At 36.1% G+C, this 25,399-nt stretch overlaps 1 protein-coding gene across 5 annotated transcripts in view; it reads right to left on the bottom strand.

Annotated features, from left to right (window-relative positions):
* Rabgap1l (RAB GTPase activating protein 1 like) overlaps positions 1–25,399 on the bottom strand; it is a 663,388-nt gene that overhangs the window by 226,815 nt on the left and 411,174 nt on the right. For all 5 annotated transcript variants that reach the window (XM_047519817.1, XM_047519815.1, XM_047519816.1 and 2 more), the window contains exons 16-17: positions 15,213–15,338; positions 13,006–13,149 (exon numbers count right to left, since the gene is read on the bottom strand). In XM_047519817.1, coding sequence (XP_047375773.1) covers positions 13,006–13,149; positions 15,213–15,338 — 270 coding nt within the window. The remainder of the gene's footprint in view (positions 1–13,005; positions 13,150–15,212; positions 15,339–25,399) is intronic.

Here is a 25,399-nt window from a genome sequence, read left to right on the forward strand (position 1 = left end):
CTTAATGGACAGGCTTATTAAACATTCAGGGCAGAGCAGAATCCAAGTTTGATATCAGGTAAGCTGGACCAGATTTTTCCTCCTCTATTATCCCCTCATTTCCTTTTGGGACTAGATACACATTGACCAGGGACAAAAGAGGAGGGTCTTCTAGAATAGGCTCTAAACACAGAAATGAAGTGGAGACTCTTGGAACAAAGATGCCACAGGCAGCCATCGTGGCAGAGGGAAACGCGGTTGACGTATTTATGGTAGAGCCCAGGGGACAGTGCAAGAGGTGTCCATTTCTCTCTTCTTCACTCCAGTCAGATCTGAAAAATTAGTCCAGGTAAAACTGACTAACTGAAACCCAGGCCAAAACCCTAAGAGGAAAGAGGACAATAGGGCAAAGGAGCAAAAGCAGAAGGCAGAAGATGGAATCTGAGGGAAAGTGAGAGAGAAGCTCCACAGAGACGTTCCCTGGGGGGGTCATGGGGGGGTGCTGAGCAGACCCAGGGCTCCCCTGGAGAGCAGGTGGAGAAGGGAGGCTCATGGAGGAGCCCCACCTGCCAGATCCACCCCCCCCCCCAGGATGGCTCTGTGCAGACTACGATAGGGAACGAGTCTGGAGAAGGGAAAGCCCGCATCCAGCTTTCAGAGCTGTCAGTGACCCCCCAAATAACAGCGGGTACTGGGCTGTGTCTTCAGGTCTGGACCACGTCATTATGCACTTCTGATACCAGGAGGAGGTGCTCACAGAAAAGGAGTATTTGTGAAATTTCCACGTAGTTCACCACTACCCAAAAACAGAAAGCAACAATACTGATTTTTTAAAACAAATATGAGATCTGGAATAAGCATAAGATCGTACAACTAGATAGGCGGACAGGCAACAGAGCGTGTGGTTTGTAAAGGTTGTCTGGTTTTCCGCCTAAAAATGGGGTGGTTTCAGGTTAACTCACACTATTTGAATATGTTCAGAAATATGAGCTTCAACCCATTGTCATTTATTTTAAACTACTGAGAGACTACTAATTATTAGGAAATGTGTTTTGATTCTATTTAAAGAGAAAATAGAGGACACCTATCCTAGAGGTTTTTCAGTACTGTCAGATATCTATCTTTCATCCTTTTACAAAGAGTTATGTTACTAATAGTAAATGATATTTTAAAGAGAGATTCAGGACAACAGATATCCTGAACACTAAGGATGCATTAATTTTTCTCTGTATTAATTCTTATGAACAAAATGGATTATTGATTTCCTGTCAATTAGTAAACCAGAAGAACTAGTCTGAAGTAGTATATACTTGCATTGGGATATTACGAGAACAGGACAATTCCTTGAATAAGAAACACATTACCAGATACTTTAAGTACCTTGTATAAGAAACAACTAAATACCTTAAGTAAGAAACAACTACCAGACTATGATGTGGACCAATCTGCAATCCCATAGGTCAATGAGCAGTGGGCCAGCAGGAAATAGCTCTATTCAATTATGGAAAAATTTCTGGCATTATTCCTCAGATCAGAAGAGCACAATGGTCTCTACTACTAGTACACCGATGAGAGTCAAAATGTCAAGTGGACTTCTAAAATATAAAAGCTTCTGAATACTCAGGTGAGACAACCCAGAAGTAAGGAAAACAGAAGGTCCTATTTTGCCTCTTTTTAACCAATGCAATCAGCAATTCTCATACTAGTAGCTGGATGCCACTAGATGGTAGCAATTCTAGAATTGGAATGTCCAGATATAACTAAGAGGCCCTGAATAAATGATGAAAAGGTCAAATCATTATTTGGTTAAAATGCCAAACAATGAATGCTGATGATAAAGTACCTGAGCAGGGCAGCCGGAGGAGAATGCCTGGAACAAGAGGAGAAGAGATTTAACGTAAGAAATCCTACTGCCTGACGGAAGGAGCACCCAGGACAGGAGATCAGCAGTCCTGGTTGAGACACCCAAACTGACTGGACTGACGAGGACTGACGAGACTTTACCCTCAAAATGAGCATAGGTCATGAGGACTACTTCCCTTCCTCTTCCACTTTCTCCTTCTTCCCCCCACCCCAACTTTTTCTTTTTCTTTTCTTTTTTTTTGGGGGGGGGCACTGGGGATTGAACCCAAGTGTATTCTAGCCCTGAGCTGCATCTCCAGTCCTTTTTTATTTTGTGACCAGGTCTCCTTAAGTTGCTGAAGCTGGTCTTAAACTTGTAATCCTCCTGCCTCAGCCTCCTGAGTTGCTGGGATTACATATACCAGGTATAATGATTTTGTAAAAGATACAAAACTATCTACTTGCTGTGAACACAAAGGACAAGAATAATTAGACTTATTCGAGTTTTAAACAAACAAAAACAAAAAACCTATTTCTAAATTGGCCAACTGTGTGACGGATGTGAAGGGCAACACTCTGGAGTAGAACAATGTGTGCAGTTTTGAGTACAGTGTATGGCTCAGAAATGCTCTTACTAATGAAGTCTATCAGCATTCTGGCCTCAAAACTCTGTGACAAAGAGAAGCCTCAGAGCTTATCATCTGAAATTGGGTATGTATGTGGTTGATGCACACTTGTAATCCCAGCAACTTGGGAGGCTGAGACAGAAGGATCACAGGTTCAAGGCCAGCCTGAGCAACTTAGATCTTCAATAACTTAGCAGGATCCTGTCTCAAAATTAAAAAATTAAAAAGGACTGGGGTGAGGGGGCTTCGGTTGTAGCTCAGTGGTACAGTACTGGCCTATATGTGTGAAGCACTGGGTTAGATCCTCAGTACCACATAAAAATAAATAAATAAATAAATAAATAAATAAATGTATTGTGTCCATCTGCAAATAAAAAATTTAATAAAAAAAGAACTAGGGATGTAGCTCCATGATAAAGTACCCTCAATTCCCAGAACCAAAAACAAACAAACAAAAATTGGGTATGCATCAAACAGGATAGCAAAGGTAAGTAACTACTCTGTAATAGAAGATCTCATTTTCAATCTACTTCTAATAGGTACTGTATAATAGAGTTCCTTCTCTATTTTACAATGAAAGTAATTTATAAATTACAGAATGTTGTTACTAATAATTGAAGTAGAGGACTTTCACCAACTTATTAGTTGATGCTTTCACAATCCAATTTCCAGACAATGTAAAATATTGTTTTGTGTGTCAGATCACCAATGTGCCTTCTCAGGAAATCTGCCTCCAGTCAGCTCCTGTTATGTGAGTTGCAGGTCGTGACTCACTCTACTCCAATCCTTTACACAGCATGCTAGTCAAGAGATGAACAACTGGTCAAAGGTGACCCACAACTGTGCCCTATGACTTTGCAGACTTATTAAAAATATGTGTAACACCACCCAGATTCTCTCTTAGGAATTTTATCTAAAAGCTACATAAGGAGATTGCTAAGAGCTACTAGCTTCAGAGTTGAAATGTCATGCAGACCTTTCTAAGATATTTTAGGCCCTGCACAAAGCCAAAAAGAAGTAGGTCAGGAAAAGGAGAATTGTCTGATTCATAGAGAGTGATTGCCTGGCTTACTTTGGTGCCTGTCCTTCCAGAGGAACTGAGTCAACTTTTCCTGAAACTCCTCTATATTTATTATAAACCTGCACTGTATTTGAATTCTATGTCTGGGTTTCTGTTTCTTAAAATATCTTAACTAAGAAGAAAGGAATCCCTAATGGTATTAATTTATTGTTTTGCTTATACAACTTAAGAAGTAAGTTGTCTTTTAGCCAGTAGGGTTTAAATGACAATGATAAAAATAATTTTGTCCATTAATTGCTCTTTTCTACTTTTTTCCACAGATACTTTGTATGCATATACCATATGTCAAGCTAGCTACTAGGTATTCAGTAGTACACAAAAAAGACAGCTCTTCCTTTTGGAAATATATAACTTAGTTGGGTAATGCGCTGAAAAAGTAATACAAAGCAGATAACTAACCAGAACCACAGGGTATTCTCAGAGGTGATAAAGGAATGCACCTTCTTAAGAATGGGTGGTCAAGGAAAGCTGCTTAGAAGAGGTAACATTTACCCACAGAGGGGAAAGGCTACCAGGGAGAGTCAGTAAGGGGGTGGGGATGAAAGATGGTGGAGTGAGACAGACATCATCACCCTATGTACATGTATGATTACACAAATGGTATGAATCTACATCATGCACAACCATATAAACGAAATGATGTACCACATTTGTGTACAATAAATCAAAATACAGTCTGTAAAAATTTAAAAAATTAAAAAGAACATATTATAGGCAGAAGGAAAAGAATATGCAGATGTGTTTATCTTGAAAAACCCTAAAGTGTCTCAGAAACTAAAAGAAGGTTGATCTCAAAGTATAGAGAGTGAGACTCTAGGACATCACTGGGGAGGAGAAGGGCAAGATCACCAAGCGAAAGGATGAAGGTGTTACTTAGTGGGAAACCACTGCAGGTTTCCTGATGTAGCAATGACTTGATTTGTTATGTGTTTAACTACGTTTTCTGTGGATTCTCTGGAGAACAACTGGATAAAAAAGAGACAGGAGGATATGTGGGAAGAACAGTTAGCAGGCTGGTCTGTTTTAAGTTTTTCTGAAACAAAACAAAACAAAACAAAAAACACTAAAAAGTAACTTTCGTTATTAAATTCATTAGGAACTAGAAGATTTTTATTAGGGCAAAAAAAAATTTCGTCACCTTTTAACTATAAGTCAGTGATCCTTGTTCTAAGGGTCAGGAGAACTAAGGCCATAACAACCAAACACTGGGGGTTATTGAACAGGTCCTAGGTACGCAGTCCTTGTGAGTCCACAAAGTAGCATGTTCTGGTTTTACTAATGCAATAAGCATAACCCTTTGCTTAAAAGTACAAAGTCTGAAACACTCTCCTGTTGTTAATCTTTCATAATTACTCCACTCTATATTTTTGTTTAAAGACATCAAATATTAAACTTAAATGTTCCCAAGGGTATCAAAATCTGGTCTTAGAATAAACACTGTAGAGAAAGTGCAATATGAGCACTGTTAGAATAAATGACGGAGAAATGTCAGTAACAGTAACATTTCTCAGTCATTCCACAATGATAATGAAGCACAGGCGGGTGGAGCCAGCCACTACTCCCGTTAGCCTTTACGTGGACAGGGAACATGCACCTAACCAAGGCTGTCCAGGATTCAACCACTGCTCACGACCTTCACTGTCACAGCCTTGGTTGAAGCAACTACAGTCTCTCACTCAGACACCACTTTTTCCCTTGAGCCTTTGCAGTAGTTTGCTCCTTGGTACTGGGTGTGTTAGTCAGTTTTGCCTCACTGTGACCAAATGCCGAACAAGAACAACCTAGGGGAAGAACTGTTCATTTGCTCGCGATCCCAGAGGTCAACTGCAAGGCTGACTGTGTGCACTGCTCTGGGCCCAAGGTGAGGCAGAACACCATGATGGAAGGGCATGGTGGAAGAGCACTGCTGTGTTCATGGAGGCCAGGAAGCAGAGAAAGAGGGAAGGGCATGGGGGCCCAGGGAAGATGAACCCTTCCAGGGCATGCCCTCAGTAACTCACCACCTCCAGTCACAACCCACCTGCTTACAGTTACCATCCAGTTAGTCCATTCAAACTAGGATGGACTAATAAGGTTACAGCTCTCACAATCCAATCATCTCACCTCCCAACATTTCTCATTAGCACAGGAGCTTTGGGAAAACACCTTATACCCAAACCATAAAACAGGGATAGAAGCAGGGGCACTCCCACTGGGCTATATCCCCAGCCCTTTTAAGTCTTTATTTTGAGACAGGTCTTGAACTTGCAATCCTCCTACCTCTGCCTCCTGAGTTGCTGGGAACACAGGTGTGCACCACTACAACCGCTCTCACAATGTTTCTTCAACAGTGTAACCTAAGTCATCAGAATAAAATGCGTATCAGTGCATGCCACACCGCATCTGAAACTCTCCACTGGTTTCTCATTGCACTCCAGTAAAACCTGAAGGCTTTATGAGGGTCGAAAAGCCCTGTTGAGATCTGTAGTATTTCTTTTCCTTCCTTTTACTTTTCTCTATATACCTTTTTACTTCTGATATACTATCTATTCTACTTAATCATTGGTTTATTGACTGTCGCTTCTACAAGTACAATAACTTTATGAGGTCAAGAGTTTTATCTGCCTTTTCTTTACTGTTGTTTACCTAAACAGGAATGATGCCAGGCATTAAGCTAGATTTTAACTTATTTAGTTCAATAAATGTCTGTTGAATGAATGAATGAATATTCTTCTAAAAGTGACAAGAAGCATAGATAATGGTTCTTCCATTTTTAACTTGAGATTTCTGCTTGTAAAGTCCAAAGTTAATGAAGGCATAAGAAAAAGTTATAAGCCAATGGATGTAAGAACTATACATATTCTTCTATGTGGGACAGAGTTGGGGTCCAGGGATAAGTTCTTATACTATTATTTGTATTACACTGTATTAACTACACATGCTAATGTGATCTTTCCATCCATCCATGCAGTGTACACTGAATATATCCAACCTCCATTCTTCAACTCTCTCCCCTTATCCCCTGGCACCCCTCCCCTGCCCTTAGTAATTACTATTCTACTTTCAGGTAAACATTTTTTGGTTTTTATATGTCAGAGAGAACATGAGGTACTTGTGTCTGGCTTATTTTGCTTAACATGATGTCCTTGATTTTTAGCCATTTTGTTGCAAATGACAGGATTTCATTCTTCTTTATGGCTGAAAAATACTCCATTCTGTATATACATGCTATATTTTCTTTATCCATCCATCTGTTGTAGGGCATCTAGGTTGATCCATATCTTAGCTATTGTGAATAGTGCTGCAATAAGCATGGACATGCAGGAATCTCTTTTATATGCTGATTTCCTTTCTCCTGGAAATTTATCCAGGACCGGGATGCTGGATTATAGGGTACTTCTGTTTTTACTCTTTTGAGGAACCTCCATATTATGCTCCATAGTTGCTACACTAATTTATAATCCTACCAGCCAGTATAAGAGTTCTTTTTCCTGTTTAGGCTAACTAGCATTTGTTTTATTTATTTGTTTATTTTATAACAGTCATCCTAACTGGGATGTGATGGTAACTCACTGTAGTTTTGATTTGCATTTCCTTGTTTACATATATTTGTTGACCATTTGTATTTCTTTTTTATGAGAATTGTCTATTCAGATTTTTTTTTTTTTTTACTGTTAATCCTTCTGAATTCTTTATATGTATTCTGCACAATAACCCTCTGTCAGAAGAGTAAGGCAATTTATTTCCTCCCATCTACAGGCTATCCTGTCATCTACAGATGATGCTTCCTTTGCTGGGCAGAAGTGTATGGATTGATGTAATCCCACTGGTCAATTTTTGATTTGTTTCCTATGTTTTTGGGGTCCTAGCCAGAAAATCATTGCCTGTTCCAAAATCTTGAATGTTTCCCCTTTTTTCTTCTAGCAGTTTCAAAGTTTCAGGTCTTTGATCCATGCTGAGTTAGCTTCTATACAGGGTGAGAGGTAGAGGTCAAGTTTCAGTCTTCCGCATATGGATGTCCAGTCTTCCCAGCAGCATTTGTTCAACAGACCTTCCTCTTTCCAATCTCTGTTTTGGGCACCTTTGTCATGAACCATTTGGCTGTAGAAGTGTGGATTTACTTCTGGGCTCTCTCTTCTGTGCCATGGTCCGTGTGCCTGTTCTTATGCCATATCATGCTGTTTTGGTTATTACAACTCTGTAGTAGTCTTGCAATCAGGTATTGTGATGCCTCCAGCTTTGCTCTTTCTGCTCCAGATTATTTTGGCTACTTGGGTCTTTTGTGCTTCCACAGACATTTTAGAATTACTTTTGCTACTTTTGTGAATAAAGTCATTAGTAATTTGGCAGGAACTGCACTGAATCTGTAGACTGTTTTAGATAGCATAGACATTTTTAAATGACATTAATTCTTCTAATCCATGAACATGGGAGTTTTCCCATCTTTTAGTGTCTTCTTCAATTTCTTTTATTAGTATTTTATAATTTTCATTGTAGAGGTCATTCACTTCTTTTGCTAAGTTTACTCCTTTAATCTTGTGGCTAATCACTACTCTTAGAGTTTTCAGAAACATGTATGCCTGTCAGAGATCTTAATTTTCCTTGTATCAGCTCATTCTGATGAAGTTTTAGGACAAATTGGTGGTATAAAGGGAAAGTATTATATAATGAATCAATTCTTCAGATAAGTTCAGAACACTGCCTTAAAAGGGGGAATTATACCTGGTGGTATTTAATTAAATAATGTAGAAATGTCTTCTTTCCCATCATCCTAAAAAAGGAGAAACAGGAGATAGACTATAATTTGAAGGGTCAATGATTTCCTTAAATTTCATGAAATATCAAGTTGCTATATAAAGCTGAATATATTTGGTACTCTAAAAATTGAACTATCTGGGAAGAGTCAACTTCAAACACCAGCTGTCAGTTATCCTGTCAAGACTAAGAGAAATACTGGGGTTTTCCTTAGGTCTTTTGTGAGAAGGTGAAGGGGAAGAAAAAAAAATTTTTTTTTTGGAGAATTATTTGAATCACTACTGAGAAAGAAAAAGAATGAAACTTCCATTAAGGTCACTGGCCAAAATTTTGCTTTTGGCAAAGAAGTATCTCAACTACAGGGGAAAAGGTGATTAGAAAGCCAGTGAGAAAAAAGTGGGAAGTAACTAAAAGGGCTATGCAGATGAGAATTCAGGCACAGTGCTAAGCACTTCGTATCACAGTCTCACTTAGTTCTTACACAAAACATGGGAGATGGCTATTGCTGGCTCATTTTACACATAAAGACTGGACTTACACAGAGAGCAAGTAACTTCAAAAAGATGATCCAGGAAGGGTTGGTTTAAAAAGTCCAGAATCTTAACTCATTGTTGCACTGTTTCCATACTGCTTCTTCTAAAACTGAGCACTTAGCTAGATTTCCCCAAAGGGTAAACACAAAGTGACCCAGTTCTTGCCCAGCTCCACTACATGCAGCTGCAGACAAGTGAACCACTTTTATCACCAAATGAGTTTCCTTCTGTTGTATATTCATCAACTATAATCTGACCCAGTATCGACTTCTAAAAACAAAACAAAGCCTGCCCTTGACCATGAGAAAGACCTTTACAGAATAAAACAACTTAAAAAGAAATAGTCTTATTACTCTGTAGAGTTGTTTGACTCTTTCTCGTCAAGCTGAACATGTACACATCCCAATCCAGCAATTCCATTCTCAGGTATGCCCACAGAAGTACACACCTATGTTCACAGAAGGTTAGTTCAAGGATGTTCAGAGCAGCACTATCATAACAGCCTTAAGCTGGAAACAATTCAAATGTGTGTCAACAAGAGAGTGGAAGAATGGATAAACTACAGTACAGTCACACAATGGAACAAATAAACCCAGGGAAGATGCCACCATAAGGATGAATCTCACAAACAGGAGGAATAAAACAGTTAAAAAAATACATATTCTAAGACTGTATTTATATAAAGTTTAAAGACAAGCAAAACTGATCTGTGGTGCTAAAAGTCAGAATAGCTATTTTTCTTCAGAGAGGTAGTTACTGGAAAGGGGCAGTGAAGGGGGTTTCTGACAAGAGACAACATACTGCTTTTTTGATGTGGTGTCACTGGCTACCTTAATATGTGCACTTTGTGAAAAACTATCAAGTTTTATACTATTTTTTATATATTTTCTTTTATTCTGTTAATACTTCAATAAAAATCATTTTAAAAGTACAGCGTTTTTATTCTTGATGACAACATCACAACATTTACACACTATAAATGTTAATACATTTAGTCTTTTTCTTATCTCTCCAAATAGAGGCAGACAATAAAACATAGGTTTTTAAAAAATGATTTTCATTTCAATTACTGGCTAAAAGACAATCTACAGAGAGTTCTATTCATCTTAATATAAGAGAATGTATTTTTGAACTCTAGTTTCAAATCCTGTTGTGATCCACCGTCAACTAAACAAAGGAATTAGCCCTGGTCACCATACATACATTCCAGTTTAAGTAAACATTTTAGATAAAACCATCAGTAACTAGGAGTTTTGGGTTTTTGTTTTATTTTTAGTGAGAATGCATTGTCAAAGTCTATAAAATTATTCCCTTCTTGCTAAATTAGCTTCATATTTTCAATCCAGGGACGAAAGAAGAACTCTTTAAAAGCATATAGGGCAGGCAGGAGAGTATGCCAGAGCAGCAGGCCCTCTGGAAGCGAACTCGCCAAGGTCAGGTCTTTCCTTTCCACTTTAAGTAGAATCTGAGTAAGAGTCTTCGCAGAACAATAATTTTTGTCACAAAGTGAACTTTGAAAAATCAACACCTTTCCATTTGAGAATTCCATAAACCTTCCATTTGCAACTAAATGTTAATTCATACCATCAAAATTTGAGTTGTTTTATTAAGGAGAGAATATGACAAAACAAACATCTAAAGGACAATCAATTCATGACTATGTTACCTTTCTTCTCCTAGAATATTTTGTCACATATGAAGGAATAGCTTTTGATATAAATATTTTATTAACTAAAAGAAGGAAAGGGGCAAAGAGAAAACACAGACAGGCAGGAAGTAAAAGTTTATTCAAAATTTCCTTTGCAAAATAACCCTTGACAAAGACAAGTTAGTGGAAAGAATGAACATCCTGGAGCACACTACAATATTGTTCCCAATAAAGTTTATTTTGAAAAGCAATTTCACTCAGTTATTTCCCTGGATAGTACAATGCTGTGATTATAAACCCATGCCCATGTTTTGGAAAACTATGCAATTTCCTTAAATACTAAAGAGAACAGGTTAAAGGCGAGGGAAAGTAACAGCTATGATGCTTTTATTAATTTTAATGAACATTAAAATCCTTCACCCACTGTGATTATGAATCACAGTTGACAAGTGATGGAAAGGCTTATGAATTTACTTTGCTTTTCTGTAATTTTCTTAGCAACTGAAAATTAGAAATTTAAGTACCTTCAGGATGAAATTTTCTGAGAAATTCTGAATCCAGGTTCCAGAAGAACCATGAATAGGTGCCAAGTTTGCTATCATTCAGGCAGAGACAACTTTAGAAAGTCACATTCCAGTGAACTACACCACAGCATTACCACTCTACCAAAAGTGATTAGAAAATCCAATTTAGCTGATGATTAAGAACATTAATTTTATTTCCTTTTCTATAATGAATACTATAGAACTAATCTAGTATGAAATTAGATAAACTAAGAAAAAATGAAGCAATGGTAACAAATATTTGCAAGCTCATACTACATAGGATGCAGAAACTGTTAAAATGCCATACCCCCACTGTCCTGTTTTTATAAAATATGAAATTCTAATCTTAACTCAATGTAATAATGTCCATCAAGACTTACTTATCAAAACTAATTTTGAGTATCAGTTTTCACTAATACTCAAAAACATTAATATTGTTTTTACCTTTAAAGCATATTGCCCTAAAGTACGTGAGTCAGAACTAATCACCACATCAACTTGGACAATCAGCCCAAACAATATTTTTAGTACAAATGCTTAAATTTGCTTCATGTAATCTATGATCATACCATGATGACTTTGAATAGGTTCTAGCTTCAATTCTACATCCTTCCTTTATGTTTAATTTAGAATGGCATTTTACAAACTAATTTGTAAGTAAAACGAATAAAGAAATTAATGTGTATCAATCAGCTTCCCTAGCTGCTACATATTCAGGATTCAAGAACCTCTTCTGAGAGCCCATCAGGTCTCTTTTGTTCATCAAAGTATGCTACAAATGAGTTGAAATCTTACATGCTTACAACATGCTCCACAAAACTTTCAGGTCCTATGCAAGTGCTAACAGAGACCTGAAGAGAAAAAGTCTAGTCACACTTGCACACAAAATGGTTATCGTGTGGCAGGCTGAGAAATGACACTGCTCTGCTTTATACTGTAAATATTTTATCTTTTCAAATCTTATTTTTACACTTAGATTTCTAATTCCTGGAGTGATTAAAATGCTTTGATAAAAAACAAATATTAACCTCAATGCAAAATGGTGCATATCATATTAACCTTACACATATTACTTATTTATATACATATACTTTTGACTACTCCAGCAGAGCATATCCATATTTTTATATACTTTTATACTGCCATTAAAAAATACATACTTCTCACCCAGAAACTTTCCTATAATGCTAATTATCAAACATTTGATGGGAAATATAAAATGTGTGTAACACCTATTTCCTTCAAAGAGTAAAGTCGGGTTGGAGACACAGCTCAGCAGTAGAGTGTGTACCTCAACACCACCCAAAATAAAACTAAAGAAACAAACATAGCCACCTAAGTAACTAAAAACAATAAAATAAATGAACAAATACCTAAGTAGTTTTGCAAACTGGGTCCTGAACTAGTCTACTGCTCAAAAGTGTAACTGGGTCAGGGTGTAGCTCAGGGGCAGAACACTTGCCTAGCATGCGCAAGGCCCTGGGTTTGATCCCCTATACCTCAAAAAATAAAATAAAGACATAATCATATGATCTACAACTTTAATTTATCATTTTTCTCATCATCTGGTAGGAGCCTCAAACATATACACAGATATATCTTATGAATAGAGGAATTAGTTACTACAAAAATCTCATTTAAAAAACTCATTTATATTTACTGTTAGTATTATATTAATATTGAAACACGTGATTCAAAATTCATTTATTTAACTTAAAAAGTCTGTTATATTGATAATACACTATTGCACAGATATAGGCTTATTATGAATTTAATGGTATAAAATTTAGTCACCTCACTTTCCTTTGTGAGAATTATATATGCCTTAATATATTTATTCTTCACAAATGATAAAATTGCAATAAAAATCTTCACTAAATATTCAAATAGAGCTTTTTAGTCATTGAATGTGGCTTTATGTCACATGAAAAAGAAAATGAAGAAAAACTGTAACCATTTTAAATAGAAATGGGGTGTTTGTACTTTGGCTCAGGAGTGAAAGATGGGACCACCATACCTCACAGAGCAGCAGGTCAAGGATGTGGAACACCATGCAGAGTGGGAACTTGGCAGTAAAGAGAGTGAGGAACCACTGGGACGCATACATGTGAGCCTCCAGGTTCAGGTCACAAAAATGGCTGTGCAGGTCCGGCAGCTGTTCCTGAAAGTCAAAATGAAAAACTTAGGAGGTAGAACACTGAAAAAGCTTTACTTTGTGCCACACCTGCAGTTTATAGCAAGATTTCTGTGACCACTTTCACGGTGTTTCAGCATTGGTTGCATTTTACATAACTACACAGAAGTTATAGCAGAATCAAGCATATGACAGATAATTGAGGAAAATAAAAACAGACTTGTTATAAACAGATCATCTCTTGCTCAGTTGCTTATTCTTATTTCTTGGGAAATGCTTGGTCTGACAAAATACCTACAGTCTAAAGTTTCTTGACACAGGGTCACATTACAACATTCCCCGTCAAGGTGCATCTCTTAGCCTGTCAGAAAAGAAACACATCTCTTTGGATACCACCTAATACCAACATGCTCTAGGGTCTATACTATCATTTCTATGTATTTTTGAATACTTGGGAAGTTCAAAAGCATAACCACACAGTAAAAACTTACCTTCAACATATCAAAAATAGCGAAGCGAAATTGTGCAAGGGTGTAACACAAAAAGGTGAATATCTCCCAAACATGCCTTTACGCTAGCTTCAATTTCTTCCCAAGTTAAACAAGCAAATGCTTTTCAAAATCATAAAATACGAAGTACAAAGTATCATTTATTGTCATAACCAAAAGACAGGCAAAGACGTATAGATTCACGTTCATTTTGTTTTCATAAAGAGATCACAACAACAAAATAATCCATTTTTTACATAACATGCTTTCTCTGAAAAACAACAGATGTGCCAGGGTTCCATTTGGTCATCAAGAGCTAACAAGTAAAAAGTGCTAGTAGTTAAAAGAGGCTGAGTTTCTTCACAGTATCACAAACTTGTTTTCAAGTACTATACATACTTATTTGATTTTCAAAGCCCTCAGGAATACTAACCTTTGAAAAATAAAAACTTACGGGAAAGAAAAGTGAAAAGTAAGTAATCCCAACTATGTTTACTTGTTAGAATTAAATATTTAAAAAGAACCTATTTTTTTAATGCCCACTGTGACCAGATATCAGAATCATTCCCCCATGCCCATCCATCACTGTGCTTATGGCTCATTTCATATCCTCCTCTCCATTTCTTCATATTTAAGGTCTTCGACTCTTCCCAATAAAGTTGCTCTTCAACTTCCCTGCAAACTCTCAGTTTCTCACTCCCCTGGTCTTCTAGTTTTCAGTCTCCTATTGGCTTCACCATCCTGTTTAGACACCTATAGATTTCCTGATAGATCATGACAATGAACATTTACCAGCATCTTCTATTCTCACATTCCACTACTCTTCTTCCTCAACCATCTTACATCCAATATGAATCAATCCATTCTTTTATTTCCTTTACATTTCTCTGGGTTCCCAATACCTCCGTTAGAAAGTCATACAAATATGCTGAATAGATTCATTATAAATTGAAGATTTCCAATCATGATTAGAATTTCAAAGCTACTCAATAACTCTATCAGCCCTAGTCAATAATTTTGACTCAGCTCACCATTTTAAATTCTGTAATACCTAGTATATATAAAAGAATGTTTCTCACAGAAATACATTTACAAAAAATATTATGAGGCACATCAACGACATTGAGATACGAAAATTATATGGAAGAAAATTAAACTATGTCCCTACATTATGGTATTCCAGGTGCTTTTTATTCTCTTACGAACTTCTTTCTGTCTTTTCCAAGTATTCTCTGTGGATTCAAATACGGTAACACTACTAATTAGTACAGAGAAAGATCTAATGTGTTTGAATTTTTATTTGGTAACTATTTTCATTTCTATACAAATAATATTCATCAATATTTTCACTGAATTAACTCACTACAGTCTCACTCCTTAGTGTATTAAAGTTGAATGTTTAAAACATGAAACTAGATAGATGGCTAAATATGTATATTATGATATTAAGAGCAATGTAGATATTGGTCAGAAACTAAATCTATTTACATTTTCAGTAGTATTTCACTAAACTCTTAGAACTAATTAATGCTCATCAACACTATTAGGCTTTTTTGATAACTCAACAATTCTGAGTGATAAAGTTTCCTCATTTTTATTTACCTGCATTAGTCTTTCCAACTGATAGAATTTGCAATGAAGGTCTTCAAAGTTGTTTTTGTAGAGGTCTCGCAAACCATAGTCATACATGATTTTCACCAAAACACAGAAAGCTTGTTCCTCTGGCATCTACAGGAAAATATAAACAGATAAAACGTGAATGAGTGCCATTTGGTCACAATGTCGAGAAAGTTCCTCATGTTGTTATTACTTTGCATAACAGGCTGATGTTCCACAGTGAATGAAGCCCTTCAGAGCCAGCCTTCTTACAGAGTGACAAGGTAAATTTTGTAGTCAAAGTTGCTAGCCTCTTTACTTGGGATAAATTATCTCATTTGTTAATTTTTTAAAAACATTTTTAAAATATTTTTAGTTATAGATAGACACAATACTTTTATTTTGTTTTTATGTGGTGCTGAGGATGGAACCCAGTGACTCATATATGTTAGGCTAGCACTCTACCACTGAGCTACAAACCCAGTTTCTCCTTTGTTAATTTTAATCATGCTGACATTAAGTTATGTTTAAAAAACAGATAATACAGTCAACGCGACTGAAAAATTCAAACAATACTGTAATATACTAGCCCTCCACATCTGCCTCCTCCCTTCTTTTGCATAACCTCATAACTACTCTTAAAAATTTCTCTAGTACCCTGCAAGTGTTTTATAAAAAAAATTATGTTTCTTATTTTATTTTTCTCCTTTCATACACAAAACGCATCATTCTGTATATGTTGTTACACATCTTGCTTTTTCTCCCTTAACAATATGAATTGGAAACATTTCCTTCTTGGGATGTACAGAGTTGCCTCTTTAATTTTTAAAAACTGCTACACTGTAATTATGTGGCTATACCAGAGTTAATCACTTTCCTATATGGATGCTTGAGATGTTCCTCATTTTTAAAAAATACCAATAGTGCAATAGACAACCTTGTATACACATTATTTTTACACATGCAAGGATGGGAAGGGGCAGGACTTAGTCCACAAAGAGTAACTGGACAGTCGAAGCATGACTGCATTTTAAATTCTGATAGATAAGTGACAGTGTCCTTCCAGAGACTCTTGGTATTGTTATTTTTCTCTGTAAGAAATAGTTTTTAGGAAAATATCTTATGCGTTTCTATCATTGAGGTTTCTATGACCAATAATTAGACCTCTCAAATATTTTTTATCTGAACAGAGAATTAAAGTCTGATCTGATGTCAAAAGAACAAATCTGAATTGTGGTACTAATAAGCTGAAAGAATATGGAAAGGGGCATAGACATTCTAGAGATTACACCAAGACAGAAAAAGCTGTTGTATTTACCCAATGTTCTAGGATTAACTATTATGTAAACATCTACTTTAAAAGTCAGTCTGAAAAAACTGAATTGACTGGTTATGATATCTTGTATCTTTTTCACTGGCAGAGCAACATCATGCCTAAATAGCTGAACCAAATAAAGTTCCTTATTCCTACTTAGAAATGTAATTGTTAAAGTTCCTGTACAAAACAGTCACTTCTACTTGCTATTTCTAAATCATGAAATGCTTAAATTAAATAAAATTTTCTACGATTAAAAGTACTTCAGTATATCATTTTGATTCTCTAAATACTTGCTTATTTCTTTTAGTATATGAGTTATTGGAGGCCTTCTCAAAGATTTTGGTCTCACCTTAGCAGTTCAAGTCAGGAAGCATTTTCAGTTTCTATTCATTCAGAATGTAAGTACACTATATTCTTTCTTTTTTCAGCAATTCTGTCATTTATCCCTCAAGCAACACTGACTTGCACCTCTATAATATTTCTCTTATCACCAAACTCTAAGCCTCTTCCTCTTCCTCTGAGATGTCTACTTCAACAGCTATAAAAAGTTCCATGTAAGAGAATGGTAGTCAGCCCTAGAGAAACTAATTCACTCAAAGTCTCTGGCAATTATCTGTTATCACCTGAAGGGGACAGGGTTTGTTTCCTCCAACATGGTAAAACTACTAAAGCAAATAAAAGGTTTCACTCCATTTTTGCTTTCCTACAGTCACTGAAGAGATGACCTGCAAGCACCGTGTAACGCTCCAGAGGCACAGAGATCTGTTCCCAGATGAGCCACCAGGCTGCTCTGCCTGGTAAGGACACAGGGGTCCTGGGAGGGGCGCAGGGGTTTGTGGAAGACATCAGTACAGTCAGAGTACAGCAGAAGAATGGCCAGTGGGGGCCAGAGCAGGCAGATTATTCAGAATAATCACAGGGAGATGAAAATTGGACACAAATTCTGCCTACTTTTAGAAAATAAAACCATTTAGAAGTTCAAACCGATACTTAAAAAGGTAAAAACTGTAAGTATTGACAATTCCAGCACACAATCTTTTTTTTTTTCATTTTTAAAATTTGTTCTTTTTAGATATACTGTCATCAGTAGAGCGTGTTTTGACATATTATAGATACATGGAGTATAACATCCTAATGAGGATCCCGTTCTTGTGGTTGTATGTGACGTGAGGTACACTGGTTGTGATTCATATATGAACCTAGGAAAGTGATGTCTGATTCATTCCACTGTCTTTCCTATTGCCATTCCTCTCCCTTCCCGTCATTCCCCTTTGTTTAATCCAATGCACTTCTATTCCCCCTCCCCCATACTGTGTGTTAGCATCTGCATATCAGAGAGAACATTCAGTCTTTGTTTTTTGGGGACTGGCTTATTTCACTTAGCATGATAATCTCCAGTTCCATCCCTTTACTGGCAAATGCCATAATTTCATTCTTCTTTATAACTGAATAATATTACATTGGGTATAGGTACCACATTTTCTTTATCCATTCATCTGTTGAAAGGCACTTTGCTTAACTACTTGAACTGAGCTGCTAGAAACACTGGTGTGCCAGTTCACAATCTCTATGTTTTAAAAAATACAGGTATATTTGGGGGAGAGATAAAGGTTACTACCCTTTATGTCTAAAGGTAGTCCCTCAGCAATATAGCCAAGTTTTTAATTTTTAGATAATGTGCCACATGAAAATACTAGACTAAAGCAATAAAATACTAGTCCAGTTAAGATATAAAGAACAAAGACTCTTTGAAGACTAAAGTCAAATATACTAAGACATTATACAAAGATATTATTTCATCATAAAACAGACTAAAATTAACCCCTGTGAAGCTAAAAAGAAAAAAAAATTACTAGCAAAATGATAAATTAAGGGAAATGGGTAGAATCCTTTGAAAAGTAGAATTGCAGCTTTTCCTTTCTAGTTTAAAGATTAATGGAATCTGTTTAGCATGTCTGCTTCAGCTTCCTGTGGTATTTCTCCTTCAATTATTGTATTCATTAGCAGCAGCTGGGAAGGCAATCAGGGTAAGCATAAAAAATACAGCAAAAATGCAAAAGATTTAAAAAATGAAAAAAGCATTTTAAAATGTACAAAATATGGTTAAACATCAGATTCTGATCAACATTTACACTGTAAAGAAAAAAGAAAATTCACATATTGAGCATTTTCCTTTTGAAGTTACAGCAATGTATGTTTTACCTCAGTGCTGTGCTGGTATCAGAGATCAATGGCTAAGCCTCGATTTGTGATATTATGTAACCTAAGATGTATGTAATATGAAAACATTTTAGAAATATTAAATGATATTCACTTCCTGATGGTTACTAGCAACTTCAACAATGACTGAAAAAACTTATTGACAATAATAAATTATTGGCTTTGCCAATGCAAATAAACAGAACAGTCTACTAATAATTGCAATAACAAGTTGTGTGACAGGGGCCCTGCTACAGCTTTAGCTATGTTCGATTACTGCCCATAACTCACAGAATACTCAAAAACACCTGGGCTGGAGTTGGAGGTGACATACAGCAGCAACGCAGCAGCATGCCATCATGCACTGTTTCTATCACACACATGAAACAGGTGACACAGTCTCAAGGGCACACTGGTAACAGTCAAGAGTTCTAAAATAATTAGGAAGCGATGAATTTTGAGTATCACTTTTTTGTTTTAAACATGAGTTTTAAATTGTAATATTATATCACTTAATTTTTAACAATACCTGTGTTTAACAACTGATTCACAAAGTTCCTGAAAACTTAACATGAGCTGGAATGATCTGGCTCCTGCATGGCTGGATACAGACCATGATGAAAAGCTAGGACTGTATTCAAAATGCAATGGAAAATCACTAGAGAGTTTTTAAGCAGGGGACCAATTTTTATTTTTACTAAGGTCACTTAGCCTCTATATGGGGAAGGTTACAGGGAAAGAAGGGCATAAACATGTTGGTTTAGTAAGGATTTATCACTTTTCTTTTATATGACCGTATAATCTACAAGAACCTACATTCAGCCATTTCTCTCAGAAAGGTTGCCCAATAAGAGAGTTTTCTTAACACACATGAGGCTTTGAATTCAACACATGGCATCAACAGAAGGAAAAAAAGCTGTCTGGCAGTACATGGTGAATATAGAAAAGGAGCTGCGGAGGAAAAACATGATATCAGAGTTACATCGACAGATGAGAATTCCTCCCAGATAAGCTTTTGTTATTATCTGGGTGACCTTGAGCAGGTAACCTCTGAATGTTTTTACTTTTAAAATCTTAGTAATAACATGTTTCATAGGAATACAGTAAATATTAAATGAAACGTGAAAGAGAACATGTATATTGTTGATGATCATAAAATGTAAACTTCCCTTCTCTTACCCTCCTTGAAAACAGGGACTATGTCTTTATACATTAACAACTACCAGAGTGCTCTACACAATAGGACTCAAAAAAATAAAAAGAATAAATAAATGCATGGGAAAAACTTTTACCTAATTAAAAATTACAAAAGTAAATTTCTACTGTTAAAATAATTCACTGAAAGGAAGGAGCAAAATGTGCTTCAGAGAAGTGACCGCATTTCTTAGTATCACTGGGAGGAATGACCCCTCCTCCCATCCTTTTGATATATCCCACAGTGACCAGCTGTACTTTCCAGGTTCCCCTTGGAATTAAGGCACAGGAGCTCAGGGTGGAGACTGGGCGGGACATACTGTACAACACAGTTCTGCCACTGAGATCCGACCCATCTTTTAAGGTTAATCATAAAATTCACTTAGGTCTTAGGTCTTCCTTAGGTCCCTTAAACCTGATGAGATTTTTGCTCTTTCTGAATCCCCAAATCTTTCGTTATATGCATTATAGTTATTTTGTGCACCTAACCTCTGGACTTTGTACATTCCCTACTCCTCATAGATCTTAACATAGAGCTTTTAATGAAGGTCAGTGTTATCTGTTTGAGATAACTTCAGCAAATCTAAGTACATCTGACTTTAGCAATAAAGGCATGCCATGTGAATAAGGGAATCTGATGGTAACTACCAGGAAGAAGGCTAACAAAAATGTAGAAGAAAAAAAACTGGTGTGAAAGCTGGAAGGAAAGGGCAGCTAAATGTAACCATAGTAGCACTTGATTTCTTGTATTATTATTAAAAATGTAAAATATAAGGAAATGTTGTATCATCTATATTTTGTATTGGCAATCAAGTTTGCCATCTCTAAATCAGCACAAAGAATATCAATCAAGATTTGAGACTTAATACCTGGCTGTACTATCAAACCTCACCTTATTATAACACAGATTCCCCAGGGCTACTATTGTAGTATCTGCCTACTTAAAAAAAAAAGTAACCCAAAATATTAAAATGATTACTCAACCTATTACAGTGATTAAGGTTTTATTGAATAAGTCAATCTACCATTGGTATGTGATTAGTCTAAAATACAATCAAAATAAATAATCGAAACAAGGATTTTTAAATAAAATACTAAGATACGAGAACACGGTGGGCCTTTGATATTGACTACACATTTTTGCTGGGTACAGGAACTCTGTCATGGAATCAGAGTTATTTGGAAAAAGGGGGAGATAAACACTAAAATCTTGTAATTTAGGATAATAAACTATCATCAATGGCTCTTTGAAATACAAAACAAAATAACTGCCGCACACGCATAATCTGAGAGTCAAGCAAGATGTGACCACTGTTTGGAAACAAGTGTTGACAATGACCTGCCACCCACACCAACGGAAGTAACCTGCCACCAGCACCAGTGGAGACAGCCCCGCCTCACAGTTCTCTCCATGATGAAGCAGTGCACAAGAAGCTAAGTGATCCCAGAGTCTGTAAGACTCAACTGATGTCACATACTTCAAAACCTTTTTCTGAAGTAAGATTCTATTTGATAATTAAAAATAATCTCCATTTTGGATAAAACTGTTTCCTATTCCACATTATCTTCAGATCTTCTTGGAACAATCCACCTTTTTCTATTAAGACAATGAGCATTCACTCCATTGATTTTTCTAAGTTTTCTTTAACAAAGATAGATGCTAGCGACTGTTTTCAAAGTCATAAACTCTTGAGTCTTCATTTTCTGTTTACGTACTGAGAAGTAAACAAATAAAAACTACTCATTTTCCCTTTAAATCAAATAGGTGCTAAAATACACTTAAATTGAATGTCTACTTATCAGTCATAAAACAGTATTGTATCATGTATTAGTTTCCTATGTGTTATCAATTTCAATTAATGTTATGTGGGGCCAAAGAAAATCTGCTGGGCAGATAATTATTAATTTGAAATGTAATAGTAGCAGCTACCATTATTAGACATATGAATGACTATTTGATTCCCAAAAAAGTCCTGAAAAGTACATGTTATTTGTATATTTTACTTATACATTTATTTATTTATTTATGTATTCATTCATTCATTTATTTTTGTGGTTCCAGGAATTAAACCCAGGGGCGCGCTACCTTTGAGCTACGTCCCCAGCCCCTTTTGTTTTAATTTTGAGACAGGGTCTGGCTAAATTGTGGAGGCTGGCCTCAAACTTGCACTCTTCCTGCCCCAACCTTTGTGTTGGTGTGATCACGGGCTTGTGCCACTGTCCCATCTCTTTCTATAAGACTGGTGAAGTTCAGCAAGGTCGAGTGTTTGGCTAATAACTACAGATCTATTAAGTAGACCCTGGGCTTAATATCATGATTATGCGCTTGTTGTGCCAAGTACAAAATAAGACTCTACACTCATGAAATAAGGTACTCGACACTCATAATTCTAGAAAGATGATAATACTACTTCCATTTTATAAATGAAGAAATTGAAGCTCAGTTCAGGAATTTTGCCCAAGGTCATCTAACTTAAAAGGTATTAAACCACAATTCAAATTCATAATTGTGATTTTTAATATCCTTTGAAGGAGTTGAGTTTTGAAAGGGCAGAGAGAACAAGACAGGAGTGAAACAGGAGGATTAGGAGACATTTTTGTTTTAGGTAAAAGAGTCCTGAATATATATGTATTTATATTCTATATATAAATATATATAAATATTACAGGCTATAAGGAGAAGATGTTGGGAAGTGGCTCAAAAGCACTTGATGCAAGAATTAACTCAGAGCAGAAAAATGAATATATCCTCATTATAAGGAAAAGTTATTCAGAAATATAGAAAAACTTATTTACTTATTTAAAAATACAGTAAAACTCTGAGTGAAGACACAACCCACGCGAATGTGATGCGGTTGACCCCAGTTCCAGTCAGAAGGTGCTGGCATCACTCGTCCTGTAGGAAAACCACTGCATTGCTCAGGAGGGGCTGGTCCAGTTCTCTGTCAACACTGAAGCAGACAAAAGACCTGGACCTGCCAATCAGAGAACCCCTTCTCTCTGGAGTGAATAATTGAATCAAGAATGGCACATGCTCCAAACCAGGCCAACTGGAACCTTCCAAGGGAAAAAAGAGAAGGAAGTATATTTGGTTTGGTTTTGGCTTTGGTGGAGCAAAAGATGGCCCCTTTTAAATGAAGTCACAAAACTGAGAGGGTATGAAGCCGGACCAGGCCACAGCATGCTGCCACTTCATTTAGACCACGGCAAGAAAATTCAACAAGAGCATAGGCGCCTGACAACAAAATAAGAACTCCAGATTCCAACTATGTCAAAATCATCTCTGTCCTAGATTTCCCAGTTATGAGCCAATAAATATCCTTCTAATTTAAGCTACCTTGAGTTAGGGTCCTGTCACTTGCAGCAGAGAGAATTCTGAATAGCACAATCTCACAAACACTTCTACTTATGTATACATATGAAGATATTTTTAGAGGGCTGGGGCTATAGCTCAGTGGCAGAGTGCTTGCCTAGCACATGTGAGGCACTGGGTTTGTTCCTCAGCACCACATAAAAATAAATAAATAAATAAAGTTTAAAAAAAAGACATTTGAAAACTTCTATCTTAGGCCATTGGACCCAATAGAATCTTTTTTTTTTAAAGATTTGTCCATATATCATATATGTATATATGATTTCTTTTACATATACATAAAATATATATCAATCATATATTTTATATATATATATATATATATATATATATATATATATATATAGTTGTAGATGGACACAATACCTTTATTTCACTTGTTTATTTTTATGCAGTGCTAAGGATCGAAACCCAGTGCCTCACATGTGCGAGGCAGGCGCTCTACACTGAGCTACAACCCCAACCCCTCATGGAATCTTTATTTTCAGGAAAACTAGAAAGTAGCTTGGCTTCTCAGTTCTTACATTTATTGGTTAAATCTTACCCCGAACCTGTCTTTGTGGGGAGTTACATTAAAGACTTTGTAATTTTAAAATATTTTTTATTTTTAAATACAACACATAGAAAAATACATAAAAGCTAAATATACACTTTACTGAATAATTGATTATGAAGGAAAAACAAATAATTTTGAAGGACTCAGACAATCACTATCCAGGCTAAAAAAAAGAATGCTGCCAATTCCCCTGAAGCTCCCTGTATGCCCCTTTTCAATCATGACCCTTGTGTTTCTCCCCAGAGAAATCTATATCCTGATTTAACAGCAATTGCTTCAGTGGTATGCTTTACCACTGTCATCTCTGAGATACCCTAAAAACATCAAATTCTGCCTGTTACTATATTTTATACAAAATATAATCTTATACTTGCCTTTTTAACTAAACATTGTGTTTACATGTTTCGTTCACAATAGAGTGTAAAGGCACATTCCATTGTTACACAGCATTCTACCCTGCAGACACGCCACCACGAATTCTTTTCAATGCCTCACTGTAATTCTAATACTGGAACTCCATGTTAAACGCTGATCCCAGGGCAATTTCAGCCCATGGCTTTTGTGTACTTGTGCTAGGTATTTGACCAAGGAATTAAAGTCCATCTAGGAATGGAATTGCTGGGTATGCGGATAAAAGTTAAACTGGTTTCCAAAGGCGTTGTGCTTATAGTTTTTTGTTTTTAATGCAATAGTTTAAGTATTCTGGATTATTCAAACATAGTCCTTTCTGCAATTAAAGAGTTTCCATACATACCAATATTTATATATATATATATATATATATATATATATACACACACACATACACACACACAATAATTTAATCTTGAAAATGAGCTTGCTCTTCTGAGTCTAAAAATAGCCCACAGTCAACAAAAAAAAGTTTAAGACTTGACAATAATATGGTAGAAAAATACACTGGGTTAAAATTTATCGATGATCTTTAGAATAAATAAAATATATAAGTATTAATTATACCTCCGGTTAAGCCAAAACTAATATTAAAATGAGGATATGAAGAATTATTACTGCATCCTTCATTTGAAGGCAGTTGAAATTAGGATGGTTGCAAATATTATTTTCCAACAGTAAGTGATAAACTTCTCAGAATTCACAAATGTATAACAGCATCTCTTCTTATATCCATTTGCATTTAATTCTTTCACTTACTAGACACATGTTACAAAGTATCTGGAAACTCCCATGCTCAGAAAAGAGAAACTGTGTCTTAAAACTATTGAGACATGGAAAAAATTAAAAATTTGACACTTTGTTTTTGGACATACTTTCATTTTGGCCCTCTTTTCCTCGTAGGCAACAAATGTTAAACATAAATGACCATGGGTAAGGAAAGGCAGCATCCCAAGAAGCAGCAGTCTGACAGTGATTAATATGGAGCTGCCAAAGTATGCCTGGCAGGAAAAGAAGCAGCAGCTTATGAAATTGATAAAAAAATCAGTCAGAAAGACCCCAATAACATATCTCCCTGGAGCCTGAGATAGTGTAGTTGATGAATTATTTAAGCTAACCTGTATTCTTCTACCTATTTAAAC

The sequence above is a fragment of the Sciurus carolinensis genome, chromosome 12, assembly GCF_902686445.1.
Source record: "Sciurus carolinensis chromosome 12, mSciCar1.2, whole genome shotgun sequence".
Classification (NCBI taxonomy): domain Eukaryota; kingdom Metazoa; phylum Chordata; class Mammalia; order Rodentia; family Sciuridae; genus Sciurus; species Sciurus carolinensis.